At 42.8% G+C, this 15,293-nt stretch overlaps 1 protein-coding gene across 2 annotated transcripts in view; it reads left to right on the forward strand.

Moving 5' to 3' along the window:
• The first annotated feature begins 1,285 nt into the window (after positions 1–1,285).
• snx20 (sorting nexin 20) overlaps positions 1,286–15,293 on the forward strand; it is a 28,188-nt gene continuing 14,180 nt past the window's right edge. The window contains exons 1-3 of one of the 2 annotated variants that reach the window (XM_041192237.1): positions 1,286–1,448; positions 11,876–12,062; positions 13,837–13,988. In XM_041192237.1, coding sequence (XP_041048171.1) covers positions 11,888–12,062; positions 13,837–13,988 — 327 coding nt within the window. In that variant the 5' untranslated portion in view covers positions 1,286–1,448; positions 11,876–11,887. The remainder of the gene's footprint in view (positions 1,449–11,875; positions 12,063–13,836; positions 13,989–15,293) is intronic. The other variant, XM_041192238.1, reaches the window with a different exon arrangement.

The raw sequence follows: 15,293 nt of genomic DNA on the forward strand, positions 1-15,293 counted from the left end.
TGCAAGGTCAATTCATCTGCCTTTCCCCTTGACCCTGCAAATTTTTCCTCTTCAGGTTTTTTTTTTATTATTCATTCACAGGACGTGGGTTTCGCTAGCTGAGCTAATATTTATTGCCCATCCCTAATTCATTATTTTTGGACTGTAAAACAAGGCAAGGGGGCAGTGTTCCCTCACCCAGAATCAAATTGAATGGATCCTATAGTTATGTTAAAAATCTGGGCTTTCTTTGGTTGAGAATTAGCTTTAAAGAGAAGGCGGTGGTGAGCTGCTTTCTTGAGCCGCTGCAATCCATGTGGTGTAGGTACACCCATAGCGCTGTTAGGAAGGGAGTTCCAGAATTTTGCCCCAGTGACAGTGAAGGAATGGCGATGTATTTCCAAGTCAGGTTGGTGAATGACTTGGAGGGGAACTTGCAAGTGGTGGTGTTCCCATCTATCTGCTGCCCTTGTCCTTCTAGATGGTAGTGGCCATGGGTTTGGAAGGTGGTGTCTATGGATCCTTGGTGAATTCCTGCAGTGCATCTTGTAGATGGTACACACTGCTGCCACTGTGTGTTGGTGGTGGAGGGAGTGAATGTTTGTGGATGTGGTGCCAATCAACCGGGCTGCTTTGCCCTGGACAATGTCAAGCTTTTTGAGTGTTGTGGGAGCTGCACTCATCCAAGCAAGTGGGGAGAATTTCATCATACTTATGTCTTGTAGATGGTGGACAGGATTTGGGGAGTCAGGAGGTGAGTTACTTGTCACAGGATTCCTAGGCTCTGACCTCTCTTGTAGCCACAGTATTTATTTGGCTAGCTCAGTTCAGTTTCTGATGAATGGTAACCCCAGGATGTTGATAGTGGGGGATTCAGTGATGGTAATGTCATTGAACATCAAGGAGTAATGATTAGATTCTCTCTTGTTGGAGATGGTCAATGCCTGGCAGTTGTGTGGTGCGAATGTTACTGATAATGATCTAATTCCCTTTTGAAAGCTACAAGTGAATCTGTCTCCACAACACTCTAAGGCAGTGCATTCCAAATCCTAACTACTCTCTGGGGAAAAACGTTTTTCCTCTTCTCAACATTGCTTCTTTTGCCAATTATTTTAAATCAGTATCCTCTGTTTCTCAATCCTTCTACCAATGGGGATAGTTTCGCCCTCTTTACTCAGTTTATCTAACTATCTTTAGATAGAGTATATGTCTCTTTAAAAAAACTGCGAAGGACCATTTTCCTTTGCATAAACCCCTCCCTTATAGGAAGTAATTAGTTTAAAAGGGCATAACTTCTGTTTTTTAACCATTTAAAGCAAACTGCCCTTATCATAACTGCATGCATCCACAGAAACTCATTTTGGTTACGTAAAACTGGAAACATACTTCAGTTCTTTACATCTGATATCACACTAAAGACCAAGTCTGCTTTGATGTTCTAGCTCCAGGACGAAGCTGAGACATTAAAGGTTAGTTTACACTTCCAATTCAGTGCTTCCTATTTTGTAAAATGCAATAATGTGTACCTACTGCGTGAAAATGATTCGATTTTCCTTTCTTTTTTCCCCAGTATTTAAAATATAACAGAGGGCTATTAAATATATTTTGTGTTGTTTAATATATTTTGAGGAAATTTAACTGTAGCAGAACTATAACAGTTTTGTTGTGCGTGGGAGTGTCCATTGCTTTGAACTATGCACAGAGATGATTCAGCTATGGCAGTGACAGGATGTCTGGAACTTGCAGTCACTAGTGAGATTTTAGAGTTATTTAATGATGGACACTTGAATCTCATTTTAAACTGTATTCACATGTAAATAATAATCCTCCTTGTAATAAGATTACTAATAGCTAAATACTTCCCAGAAATTAATGAAAAACAATTTACTGTTAATGGTCTATTCTAGAATGTTCCTTATGTTTGTAAATTCTGAAAGGCAGAAGAGGCTGAGCTCTTTTCTCTAGAAAACTGAAAGGTGACCTGTTAGAATTTAAAATTTAAAATTTTGAGGGGGTTGATAGGGTTACAGAGTCTAAAACTAGCGGTCTTACATAAGAGGTAGTCACTCAAAATCCAATAAAGTATTCAGGAGAAATTTTTTTACTCTATGGTGAGAATGTGAAACTTGCTACCACATGAAGTGGTTGAGGTATTTAAGAGGAAGCTGGAAAAGTGAATGAAGGAGAAAGGAATACAGTAGAAGGACATATTGACAGGATGAGGTGTAATAACGTGAAAGGAAGCTTGTGTAGAGCATCAACACTAGCATGAGCTGTAGGGCCACATGGCCCATTTCTGTGCTATAAAATTCTATGTAATTATACAATCAGCCCACGTAGCAGTGGTCTCTTTGTAATCTACCATGTTCTAGGACAGGTGGATTCAAATGTTATACCCTCAGGACCCACTTCAGTTGCATACCAGGGAGCATTCATGGACCATATACAAACTTATTGAATCTTTCCCTTCATTTTCATTATGAATACGAACAGATCTTTCTGTTCTGTTGTATCCACCATTAAGGTAAAACACTAGTAACAGCTCATTTGAAACTTCCAGTCCCATGAAGTTCAAGCAGAGTGTGTCAACAACAAAATGGAAGATTTTTTTGGGCTCGGTTGTTAGGAATCATTGGCCACAATTTGGCCCAGTGATGGCAGTTTTGGTAATTCAGGCTTGGATGTGATTTATATAGTATTGATGAAAGTATCACATTATACCTGGTTCCCTAAAGCTCAGCAGCTAAAAGCTCAAGAAAGATTGTGTGCATTTTCAACATGGTTGTAGAAACAAGTTTCGGGGACTTTTGCTCTATAATTACTGAAGTTTCAGGAAATTATTAATGAAGTGCTTTATTTAACAGTATTTACATAAAAAGGATGTTGGGTGTCAAAAGTGCATCCACGTGGAAACACAGGAAATTGTTTGTCAGTGAGTAAAATGTAAAGAATAGTTCTAAAAACAAAAAAATGACGGATGCTGGAAATCCAAAACAAAAACAGAAATACCTGTAAAAACTCAGCAGGTCTGGCAGCATCGGCAGAGAAGAAAAGAGTTGATGTTTCGAGTCCTCATGACCCTTCAACAGAACTAGGTGAATCCAAGGAAGGGGTGAAATATAAGCTGGTTTAAGGTGTGTTGGGGATGGGGGGGGGGTGGTATGGTTTGGCTGGGGGGAGAGAAGTGGAGGGGGGTGGTATGGTTGTAGGGACAAACAAGCAGTGATAGAAGCAGATCATCAAAAGATGTCACAGACAACAGAACAAAAGAACACATAGGTGTTGAAGTTGGTGATATTATCTAAACGAATGTGCCCAAGCCCACCACCCCCCACCCCCCCCCCCACCCCCCCCTCCCAACACACCTTAAACCAGCTTATATTTCACCCCTTCCTTGGATTCACCTAGTTCTGTTGAAGGGTCATGAGGACTCGAAACGTCAACTCTTTTCTTCTCCGCCAATGCTGCCAGACCTGCTGAGTTTTTCCAGGTAATTCTGTTTTTGTTTAAGACTTAGTTCTACTTGCCTATCATGTCACAGATGAGCTTACACTGTCAGCTGTCAGGGGCTCCTGACAAGTATTTTCATTTGGCATAGTTCCTTCCTCTTTTGAAGCATTTTTACATATGGTAAATGGATTTGGTTGAACCACTTTTGCCAATATTAAGGTATAGGACTTTTAATTGGCTGGACAGTTAGCTTTTTACCCTTGTGCAGAATCATCCCAGGTGTGCACTAAGTGTGGTAGCAAGCAGGAAAAAGGATGTTTTGCCCGCTGGCTGCAATGGCAGCTTTTCTCCCTGTGTTTTCCATTCCTGGCATGTCTTGCTTCATGAATAATTAATTCCCAGGAAACACGCCAGGGCACTGGTGGAGCGGCCTGTGATTTGCCCATCCTGCCGTCACTTCAAGTGCTACATTTAAAGGCCGCACCTGAACAGAGCTAGCATTCTTCAAGGATTAGGAAGCTACTGGGAACTGATGGCTGCCAAAGGGAGGAAACATGCTGCCTACAAATTTAGCAATACTTCCCTTGAATGCCTAATGAAAGCAGTGGAGGCCCGTCGCAATGTCCTCTACCCCCGTTCTGGGTGAAGACCAGCAGGCAAGGTCATCAATCCGGTTTGGGAGGTGTTGCCAGCCGTGGTCAGTCCCAACACTCTGAGGAGTGCCCTGACTGCATGTGATCGTCATCCTCCTGGAATGTAGGGACAATGGGCTTCCACTGCATCTCCATGACAGGAGCCCTATTAGAGAGGGCATGTGCACTGTCATCATCCTGACAGGAATCAAACGTTCACAAATGCAATGTGATGATCTATGGAGTTTCCTCACTACATGTTGTCATCATCCTCCACAAATCTGTGAGGGCCTCCCAAGCATGCCTGCCTTGTCTGGGCAATGTGATGGCCTCATTGCCTTCATCCTCACCTTCGAGTACCTCAGCACCATCATTCCCATTGACGCCCTCCTCATCGGAGGAGACATGCAGCTCCTCCAGCTCCTTCTCAGCCAGCTCCTTCCCCTGTTGCAGGTGCAGCAGGCGACGATGATGCATGGCACCCTCTGTGGATTGTATTGCAGGGCTCCACCAGACTGGTCCAGGCACCAGAACTGCATTTTCAACATCCTGATGGTCTACTCTACCAAATTGTGAGTTGCAGCATGAGCCTCATTATACCTTCTCTCTGCTGCGCTCTGAGGATGCTGCATAGGCGTCATCAGCCACAACCTCTGCGGCTAGCCCTTGTCCCCTAGCAGCCAACTCTGCAGCCTCTGTGTACCCTGGAAGACGTTAGTGATCTAAGACCTATTGAAAATACAGGTGTCATGGACACTCCCTCGGAATCGTGCTCAGACTTGCAGGATGCATTTGCGGTGGTCATACACCAACTGAACATTCAGTGAGTGGAAGCTCTTGCAGTTGACGTAGTTGACGGTTTGTTGCTACGGAGATCTGAGGGCCACATGAGTGTAGTCAATGGTACCCTGCACCTGTGGGAAACCTGAGATCTGGAAAATCCCAGCATTCTTGCTTCCTGGCTTTCCTGATCCCAGACAAAATGTACAAAACTATGTGCCTTCGCAAATATGGCGTCCATCACCTCCTGGATACATTTGTGTGTGGAGGTTGTGAGATCCCGCTGAGGTCACCTGTGGAGCCCTGCAAGGAACCACTGGCATAAAAATTGAGCACCGGATCACTTTCATGGCCACTGGCTATGGATGCTCACCATGTCCCCCTGGTGCTAAATCCTGCAGCATGTGGCAGATGTGCCTGACCAGTTCCCTGGACATGCGCAGTCTTCAGCGACACTCATTTTCAGTCACCTGCATGAATGACATGCACCATCTGTAGACCCTGGGTCTAGCTTGGCACCGACCAGTGACGGCTTGCCTTGGCTCTTCAGCAGTGTGCACAGGAGCCACAGCTGCCCCACCTTCCTGAGAGTAATGCTTATCCCTCTGTCCAGCCAGGCACCTTCGTTGCTCTCTTCTCCTTCATCTCTGCTCCCTGTAAGCCATGAGGCATACAGCTAAGTCACCATGCTCCAAGCTCATGATGTATTCCTCCTGTAAGATGCAAGAGAGAAACATGTGTACTAAGAACCTTTCTTGGCTAAGTCTGTAGGCCCCTTAATGCAAGCTGGAGAGTGCTGGCCACCAGTTGGATGCACAGAGTTTAGCGTGCTGCATGGCTGCCCGAAACTTCATCCACCTTTGCCCGAGTCCACCTGACCGATTGGCGGCAGCTTTGCCCACTGGACTGCATGCTGTGCTCTCAGCTCAGGCGCAGGCATTCTCCTAACCCACACTGCAAGGCTGCACTGTTAGCTTGAACCATGGGGGAGACTAGTCCAAAACTGAATGAAGACATTGCAAGGGGCTGTAAGCACCTTCACCAGTGACTGCTCCATGGCCAGTTTAGCAAGGAAATTGTACAACTTGCCCAGTCATCTAATTATTCTGCAGTCCACAAAAATGCTTATTAGTTTGCGGTCTGTGCCCAAAGAGTGAAAAGTTCAGGAGCATTTGGTGGTGCTTTCATGTCACACTGTTGCTTGAGTGGGCAGACAAGCTAGAGGTTTGACTCCATGCATGTCAATGTGGCTGTGCCTGAACTGTCTCAGCTGCTGAGGAATGGTCACTTTATACAAGGTTTCCCGAATGCATGACACTTGCCCCACCCCACCCCCCGCATGTGCTTGTGCACCACTATCAGACCATGCTGTCTTGCCCCCACACCTCCAACTTGCCCCAACTGCAGTGCAACCCTTGCCCCGGGGCAATGCACTGTCAGCCACCCAGGAAAAAGTGACTTGCCTGTGCCCTCACCTGAATGCGCCTTTGAAGTCGAATGGGCTACTCCTGTGCGCACTGTGCAATGCTAATGTGCACTCATCTCTGAGTCCCCCTTGAAGTTCAGCTTGCCTGGTGCACACCTTTTAAATGCTGTTGTGAAACACATCAGCATCATTGCATGGAGGATTCAAAGTGGGGCGATGATTCCGGCAAGCAGGGCTTATAAGTGTATGCAAATGTTAAAATTATGTTCCTGATGCAGGAAACGTGGCCCACCATTGACGGTTGTAGTGAACGATTGCAAACTGTTTTCACGATGGTGTGAAACCAATTTTTGGCCTTCTCGCCATATAGTCTGCTCACACCCACCATGATGCCCGCCGCCAATAGGGAAGGAAAATTCTGGCCCTTTTTTTCAACTAAAGGAAAACTATTGTTTTGGAATTTGTTCCCAATCACAAAATGGATGCTGGGAGCCAGGTGAAAAAGAAAAGAGGAAAACAAAAAAGTTTAAGTTAATTCTGAAGTAAAAAAATCAGTTCAAATGGAATGCTAAGATTAGATTGAGATAAACCAAATTAAGATCCAAGCAATCAACAGTGCCTCAGAGAATGGCAAACCTGCCTGGCTACAGAAGGTCAACTCCTATCATCAGGCATGTGCTCCTGGGGTCAAATAGACCCAACTAACCTACTACTCTTAACCATAAAACCTTACCTCATGGCGAAACGTGGAGAAAAGTCACAATTTGTCATTAGACAATTGAAAAAGGCACTAGAAGATGCAGTATCAGGAGTTCCACTCCCCCCGCCCCCAACCCCGCACCAGCCCCTGATAAAAGTACAAGGTGTGTAGCACAGCATGAATATAGATGATAGTCATCAGTTAAAATTTTGGAGCTTCGGTAGTAACTGTTTGACTCTTCACAACCCAATTACAGTGAGCATAGAACCCTAGATACATTAGTGCCCAATCACACACGCAGCTTCCATTTCATGAAATCCAGCACCTGCATCCTAAGTTTTGCTCATCAGCTATCAGGCAGAAATCTGCCTTCAGCCTGGTGCAATGACTTTCACCAGGCGATTTGCAATGTACCAGCTCCCTTAATATTTGAAATGTCCAATCTGATGCAGCATAATCAGACTTATTCATCGCTACCTGGTTAATCAAAGTCCTCATGTAAGAGGTATGAGATACACTTTCAAATTCTTGGAGAAAATCCAGATTAGTTACAAAACAGACAACCATGAAAAAGATGGAGCTGCAAAATATTCATAAGAAAATATTTACTAAGAGAAGATAGATGTAGAGGATCTGTAGCTGAAATATTTCACAGCTCATTAAATTACAAGGTAATGATCATAATGTAACTCATGTTTGCATCTTGCAAAAAGCTCAGCAACATGTCCCCAGGGTAGATGCCTGCTTGCTTGACATTATAGGAAAAACACTGGACTTTATCAGAAAGGTGAGGCAAATCAAGTATATTTAATAAGAGCAAAAACTGTCACTGCCAGCCCAGCCTTGAGGATACAACTGATTGTGTAAATAAGTATAATGTAATGCATGTTTAGATACCTAAACTTTCAGAGGGCATTAGATAAAATATTCCACAGGAGACTTGTCTCTAAAATGGGATAAAGGAGGATGTTGTAGATTACTTCAGCGTTTAGTTGCAGGGTTTCTGCTGATCACAATATTAATAAACATTTGGTGCACCGTGGGCAAGCCTGCAGGTACAATTGCAATTAGACTCTGGGAACCATTGAAGAGTTCACTAACTTGGCAGCATTTCTTCTGGGTTTAATGGGTTACGAACATATGAATTAGGAGCAGGAGTAGGCCATTCAGCCCTTCGAGCCTGCTTCACCATTTGATAGGATTGTTGCTGATCTGATTGTGGCCTGAAATCCATATTCTCACCTATCCCCGAGACGATTTGACTCCCTTGTTAGTCAAGAACTTATCTTCCTCTGTCTTAAAAACATTCATTGACGCTGCCTCCACTGCTCTCCGGGGTAGAGAGTTCCAAAGACTCACAAACCTCTGAGAAAAAAAAATTCTCCTCATCTCCATCTTAAATAGACAACCCCTTATTTTTAAACTGTGCACCCGAGTCCTTGTCTCTCCCACAAGAGGAAACATCCTTCCAGCATCCACCCTGTCAAGTTTCCTCAGGATCTTACGTTTCAATAAGATCACCTCTCAATCTTCTAAACTCTAATGAATACAGGCCTAGCCTGTCCAACTGTTCCTCATAACATAAACCCCCCCATCCCATTTTTCAATCGAGTGAACCTTCTCTGAACTGCCTCAAATGCATTTATATCCTTTCTTAAATGAGGAGACCAAAACTGTACATAGTGGTCCCAACAATACCCTGTCCAACGGTAGCAAAACATCCCTACTTTTATATTCCGTCCCCCTTGCAATAAACAACAACATCCTATTTGCCTTTCTAATTAAATAAAATGCTGCTTTTCTATGTTACGATGTGGCAGATGATGTGTGCCAGGTGGATCAAATCAATTAGTGAAACATGATCATGTGGTCACAATAGTTTTGCAATTTGTAGTTATTTTGAGATGCGAGCACTGAATTCAGAAGTAATAAGTCCACCAAGATTTCAGAGAATTTTAGAAAATTAAATTAAACATTTATTAACAAAAGAAAAGATTTCAAGCACATACACAGTTCTACAAATTACTCCTATAATAACTCCTAAAACTCCTAATTAATCTGGCTTCCCGTTATACCCCCATTCAGGCAACAGTTAAAAAAAAGATTTTAAACAGATCCAAGCAAGTCAACACAATACTCTGAACAGTAGAATTCAAAGTGGCTTTTCCCAGCTTCTGTTTCTGTAGACAGCAGGCTTAATGCACAAACACTGGAGGCTTCTCACGCTGCTAATAGATTTTACAATGCCTTCCCTAACACAGCCTCATTCTCCTTTATACATGTTTCTCCCTTTTAATGTAAATTCCGTTGTTCCCATATGTTTTCGAACTTTACTTTTCTCATAATATAAATCTTTTCATGGTGCTAATATTGTCAGTAACCTTTGGGAAAAATAAACACACTGCTTGGCTTAGCTTCTCTGGCTAAGTGTAAACATCCTACCATCTCTTTGAAATTCAAACTGCCCTGATTTATCTAAAAAATACAATTTCTCCTCATCTTATGTAGGAAGACTTCAGCCACGTTTACGGATTTAGCATTTCAAACCTAGCTTCTTTTGATGAACAAAGGCTCCAGGTCAGCTGTCTCCAATTAAATTAAATCACACACACACACACACACACACACACACACACACACACACTATCCAAATCCCACAATTAACCTACTTTTACAATAAATCACAATAATATTATGAGAATTATTATACTTTCATGACACCTATTCTTCTTGCCAAAGTTGATATGTTCACACTTTCCCACATTATACTCCATTTGCCAAATTTTTGCCCACTCACTTAGCCTATCTATATTCCTTTGCAGACTACTTGTATCTTCTTCATAGCTTAATTTCCTATCTATCTTTGTATCAACTGCCAATTTAGCAACCATACATTTGGTCTCTTCATCCAAACCATTGATATAAATTGTAAATAATTGAGGTCCCAGCACTAATCCCTGTGACACTCCAATTATTACTTCTTGCCAACCCAAAACTTATCCATTCATGCCTATTCTCTATTTCCTGTTAGCTAACCAATCTTCTATCCATGCTAATATGTTACCCCTAACATCATGAGCTCTTATTTTGTGTAGTAACCTTTGATGTGGCACCTTGTCAAATCCCTTCTGGAAATCTAAGTAAAGCATATCCACAGGTTCCCCTTTATCCATGTTGTTTGTTACTCCCTCAGAGAACTCCAATAAATTAGTTAAACACGGTTTCCCTTTCATAAAACTATGTTGGCTCTGCTTGATTACATTTAGTTTTAGAAGTCTAGGATTGACCCATAAGACCATAAGACCATAAGACATAGGAGCAGAAATTAGACAATTCGGCCCATCGAGTCTGCTCCACCATTCAATCATGGCTGATAAGTTTCTCAACCCCATTCTTCCGCCTTCTCCCCGTAACCTTTGATCCCCTTACCAATCAAGAACATTTCTATCCTGGTCTTAGATACACTCAATGACCTGGCCTCCACAGCCTTCTGTGGCAATGAATTCCATAGATTCACCACTCTCTGGCTAAAGAAGTTTCTCCTCATCCCTGTTCTACTCTGAGGCTGTGCCCTCGGGTCCTAGTCTCTCCTACTAATGGAAACACCTTCCCCACTTCCACTCTATCCAGGCCTTTCAGTATTCTGTAAGTTTCAATCAGATCCTCCCTCATCCTTCTAAACTCCATCGAGTATAGACCCAGAGTCCTCAAATGTTCCTCATATGTTAAGCCTTTCATTCCTGGGATCGTTCTCGTGAACCTCCTCTGGACCCTCTCCAGGGCCAGAACATCCTTCCTGAGATATGGGGCCCAAAATTGCTCACAATATTCTAAATGTGGTCTGACCAGAGCACATCCCTGCTTTTATATTCTAGTCCTCTCGAAATAAATACCAACATTGCATTTGCCTTCCTAACTACTGACTCAACCTGCAAGTTAACCTTAAGAGAATCCTGGACTAGGACTCCCAAGTCCCTTTGCACTCCAGATTTCTGAATTCTCTCCCCATTTAGAAAACTGACCCAATAATGTACATAGCATCCACATATTAATTTTCAGGATTTGAGCTTCCGATTGGCTAAAATTCATCCCTTCTTTTATCTGACTATTGCCACTTGTTTCATTACTGGGACTCAGAGGAAGATATTATTGATGACCAATGTTTAAATTGGAACAGAACAAGGTGAAAAGGATGGGCAAACACAAACACAGGAAAAGAAACAGAATGACCTACTAGGTGCCCAATTTAAGAATAGGAAATTATTATATGACAGAAATTATTGTAGGGTTACAGTAATGCAAACAATATGAGACATTGGTGAAGAAAACAAAGGGATTTCTCATGGGTGCTAATGAATTTAGGACCCTCTATGTCTCAAGGAATACAGAAGGTCCTAAATTCATTTGCACCCAAAACTGGTTGTGATCCACGTGGTGCAAAGCCAAAGCTTGCCAGGACAGTGAGGCTTGGGGATCATTCTAAATTTGTCCTTGGGCATCATCAAGATAACTGTGGCAAGCTGGGAGCAACAATCTGGTGACCCAGGAAACCTACGGGTCTTGGTGCTCCAAATTTCAGCTGGCTCAAAACACAAAATAACAGTCGCGCCTTTCTCAGTTCAGTTCCAAGGAATCCTTTAAATGTTAAGCACCTTGAGAAAGTTCTGAGAATGTAAATGCATGCCTTTCTTTTGTTCATTCTTTTAGATAAGTGCAAAGACAAATCCTCCAAATTAGGACTTGAACTTCAGATGTACATGCCATGGTAAAAATACTGCATTTAATAACACAATTCACCTACACCCCCACAACATTTACAGTTAGTTAACACTAATCAATCAGCCACCCACTGAGTCTCTTCAAACAGACAGATTTAAAAATATAACCTTGTGTTTTTACTATGCACAGGCTGTGAAAACTATGGAAGAGACCAAACAGCAAAATTCATCAGTGAACAATGAATCTTCAGCAGCATTTTGCAATAAAAGGCCTATTAAGGAACAAAGTGTTAATAGTGCTGGAAATACAGTTCTCAGTGCACAAGGATGCAGTACAATGGGTGGAGCTTCACCACAAGATAAAGAAGGTGAAGGAGGTGATATAACTGACCACGTTGAGAGATACATTTAATGCTAAATTGTGTCATTGTTGTGCAATTCGAATGCTTTCCTACCCATTCAGAGTGTATGTCCAAATCTTGTTGGCTTCTTTTATGCTCAGTTTTAAAAACAGCATAAGACATTAAACATGAGTGAATTATTCTCCCTAAACCTTGGAACAGACAGGGCAGCATTTTGGCACTGCTTATTAAAAAAACAGGCTTACCAGGTTTTTCTGCTTCTGGGCTCAAGAGCCGTTGATGTACCACTTATTCAGTTTAATGAACAGAACCTCCTCTCATAGGAGCAGAAAATCCCATCTGCTGAGTCAAGAATGATCCAGGGTTATGGTTAAGAAGATCATTCAAGTTGGGATGGAAGGTAGAAAAGGGCTTTAAAAAAGTAAACAAGATTCTGAGTTTTATACAAAGGGGCATTGAGTATAAAAGGAAAGTATGTTGATTTAAAAAAGAAATTGGTTAGGCCACAGATGTAATATTGTTTGCCATTTTGGGCAAACCATTTTAAGAAGTATATTAACATCATGGAAGATTCACTAGAATTATTCCAGAAATAAGATGAAGAAAGATTCAGAAACCATTTTTTAGGATCGAGAATGTTCAGAGAGAATTAATATAACTTTTTTAAAGTGAGGGGTTTAAAGGGTAAATTGTGAAAGATTTGTCTCACTGTGGCATATTAATAACAAGTGTCCTGAACTTAAGGATTTCACTGGAAGAATGAAGTCAAAAGATTAAGGATTGTTTTTATTATGGTGTAATTAGAACACAGAATTTTTTACGACAAGTAGCTATTCAGGCAGTCTATAACATGGGTCAGGATTTCCTGGTCAGCGAGCAGGGGGCGGGGCCAACTGAGGCCATTGACAAAGTTGTTAAACTAATTAATGGGCCTGCCCGTCCAATGTTAAGGTTGGCGGGCAGGCCGGGAGCCCTGGCGGGCATTAGAAAAAGCATGAAACCTCATCCATGGGCGGGATGAGGTTTCATGTAGGTTTTGAAAAATGTAATTAAAGTGTATTTAAAAGTGATGGACATGTCCCAACTCATGTGACAGTCACATGAGGGGACATGTCAGGGAAATTTTTTTTTTCTATTTTTCAGATTTTTTATTGTGGAGCTGATCTCACCGAGGCAGCACTTGGCCTCAGGGAAATGAGTGCGCTCTTTCATATGCATGCGCGAAAGAGCGCACTCTCGGCTCAGGGAATCCTCCACCACCCACCCCCCCGCCCGCACAGGGAGCACATAGCACCTCCTTGTGAACTTCACGCTGGGTGGGCCTTAATTGGCCTGCCCACGTAAAATGGCGGCACGCCCACTACTAAATCCCGCCCCCCCCCTCCCCACCCCCCATGACAGCCAGGGGGGGGGGGGGGGAGAATTCTGCCCATAATTTAAAAGGGAGCTGCATAAACATTCAAAAAGGAATATAAGAGGATAGCAGTATATGGGAAAAGAATGGATACCTTCAGTTGGAGAGCTAGGACAGGTGCAACAGGCCAAAGGGTTTCCACCTGTGCTATGATTTCTGTGATCCTATGGAGTGATAGGTCACAGGCATACAAACATTTGATGTCTGCCATAAGCATTCTACCAAAATCCAGCATGACAAAGGATTGAAATATTACATTGATGGAGTTACAGGGTTGATTTCAAGCCAGCCACAAAAGCTATCGAGTTGAATGTTACACTTGTGTTCTAATAAGCTAAAACGAAACACACTTTATAGGTTATCTCCCTTTCTTAGCCCCTTACAGCACAGCAGTCTCAGAAGCTACACTAACCACAAAGCAACTGTTGCAGCACTGGAATGCTGTGAATAAGAAGGTGAAGCCAATCCGACTGCTGTTTGAAATTCCAGAAACTAGAACTGTCGAAGATCAGGGCTCCAAATATGTGGTAAGTTTGAGTCAGCAAGCTAGATGTAATTATACAACAGATAATGGACAAATAATGATTACAATGGGTACAATGGTTATTGAACCAAAATATAAAGCTGGTTACAACTGTCATTTAAATCTTCAAACTCAGTAATAGTCTTGGGAGGTACAGTTTTCACTTTGAGTGCAATAAACAATCCAGGTACAAATTGTGCTGTTTCTCCAAAGTGAGGTTATGGTCAAGTATCCGCTCAGACTTATTTGCATAATGACAAATGTAAAATCTTCCATGAACCTGAACCTGATGTTAATTTGTTTCTGGTGCCAACTATCTCTGACATCCAGCATCAGTGATGTCATCAAAGGGCCCAAGTAGCCAATCATATTCTTACAGACAGAAAACCAAGAGGTAAAATGCATTGAATATCCCAATGGGTAACCCATGTCGCCCAATAGCCAAGCCTATGACTTGCCTTGATGGGTCAAATACAGGCCTTAGGGAGGATTGCCACAGAATGAAGGAATCCTGACTACTAACAGGGTGACAGACATTCACCTGTAGGATGAACTGTCATCACACACCAGCTGCACATTGTGCGAGCAAAATCCCTTTTGGTTCATGGAAATGGCCGCGTTGTTATGAAACTCATGCAAGGGTAGGGGGGAGGGGGGTTTGGTGGGAATGGGGATGGTGTCTGTGTGTGTGTGTTTGTGTGTGTGTGTGTGTGTGTGTGTGTGTGTGTGTGTGTGTGTGTGTGTGTGAAATCAATAAGACCCTTCATTATGCAGAAGCCTGCAGTTTGTGCAAACCCTCATGCTTGCTCTGCCTGCTTGTTTCTGGAAAGAGGGAATGAGGTGATGTTGTCCATCTGTGCATAGAAAACCTCAGTTACTTCCCTTATGCAGCAATGTAGTGCTTATATCTTCAGCAGCAGCCAGGAAGAAGTCAGAACATAAAAGTTAAGAGCCACAGTCTATGTCACAGGCAATGCTGGCTGGGATTTTCCAGCCCTGGCACAGCGGGTGCTGCCATGGCAGATGTGGTGAGCCAGCCAAAAGTCCATTGAAATTGGCAGGACCGGAAGATCCCACCGGCGGGACAAGCCGGAAAATTCCGGTTGCTATCTTTGCCCTGCTTTGAGGCTGCAGCTGTGACTGCAGCAGTTGGCAGATTTCAGTCACAGCCTCTTTAGTGAAGGTAAGATGCCTCAAGAACTGGTCTTTTTTAAAGTTGAGATAAGAGAATTTCTCCTGGAAGACTCTTGGTGGGTATGGCCTCTTGCTAAGAGTTGCACTTTTCCTCCTCCTCCTCCATCTTCTAGCA

Source organism: Carcharodon carcharias, chromosome 7 (genome assembly GCF_017639515.1).
Source record: "Carcharodon carcharias isolate sCarCar2 chromosome 7, sCarCar2.pri, whole genome shotgun sequence".
Lineage (NCBI taxonomy): Eukaryota > Metazoa > Chordata > Chondrichthyes > Lamniformes > Lamnidae > Carcharodon > Carcharodon carcharias.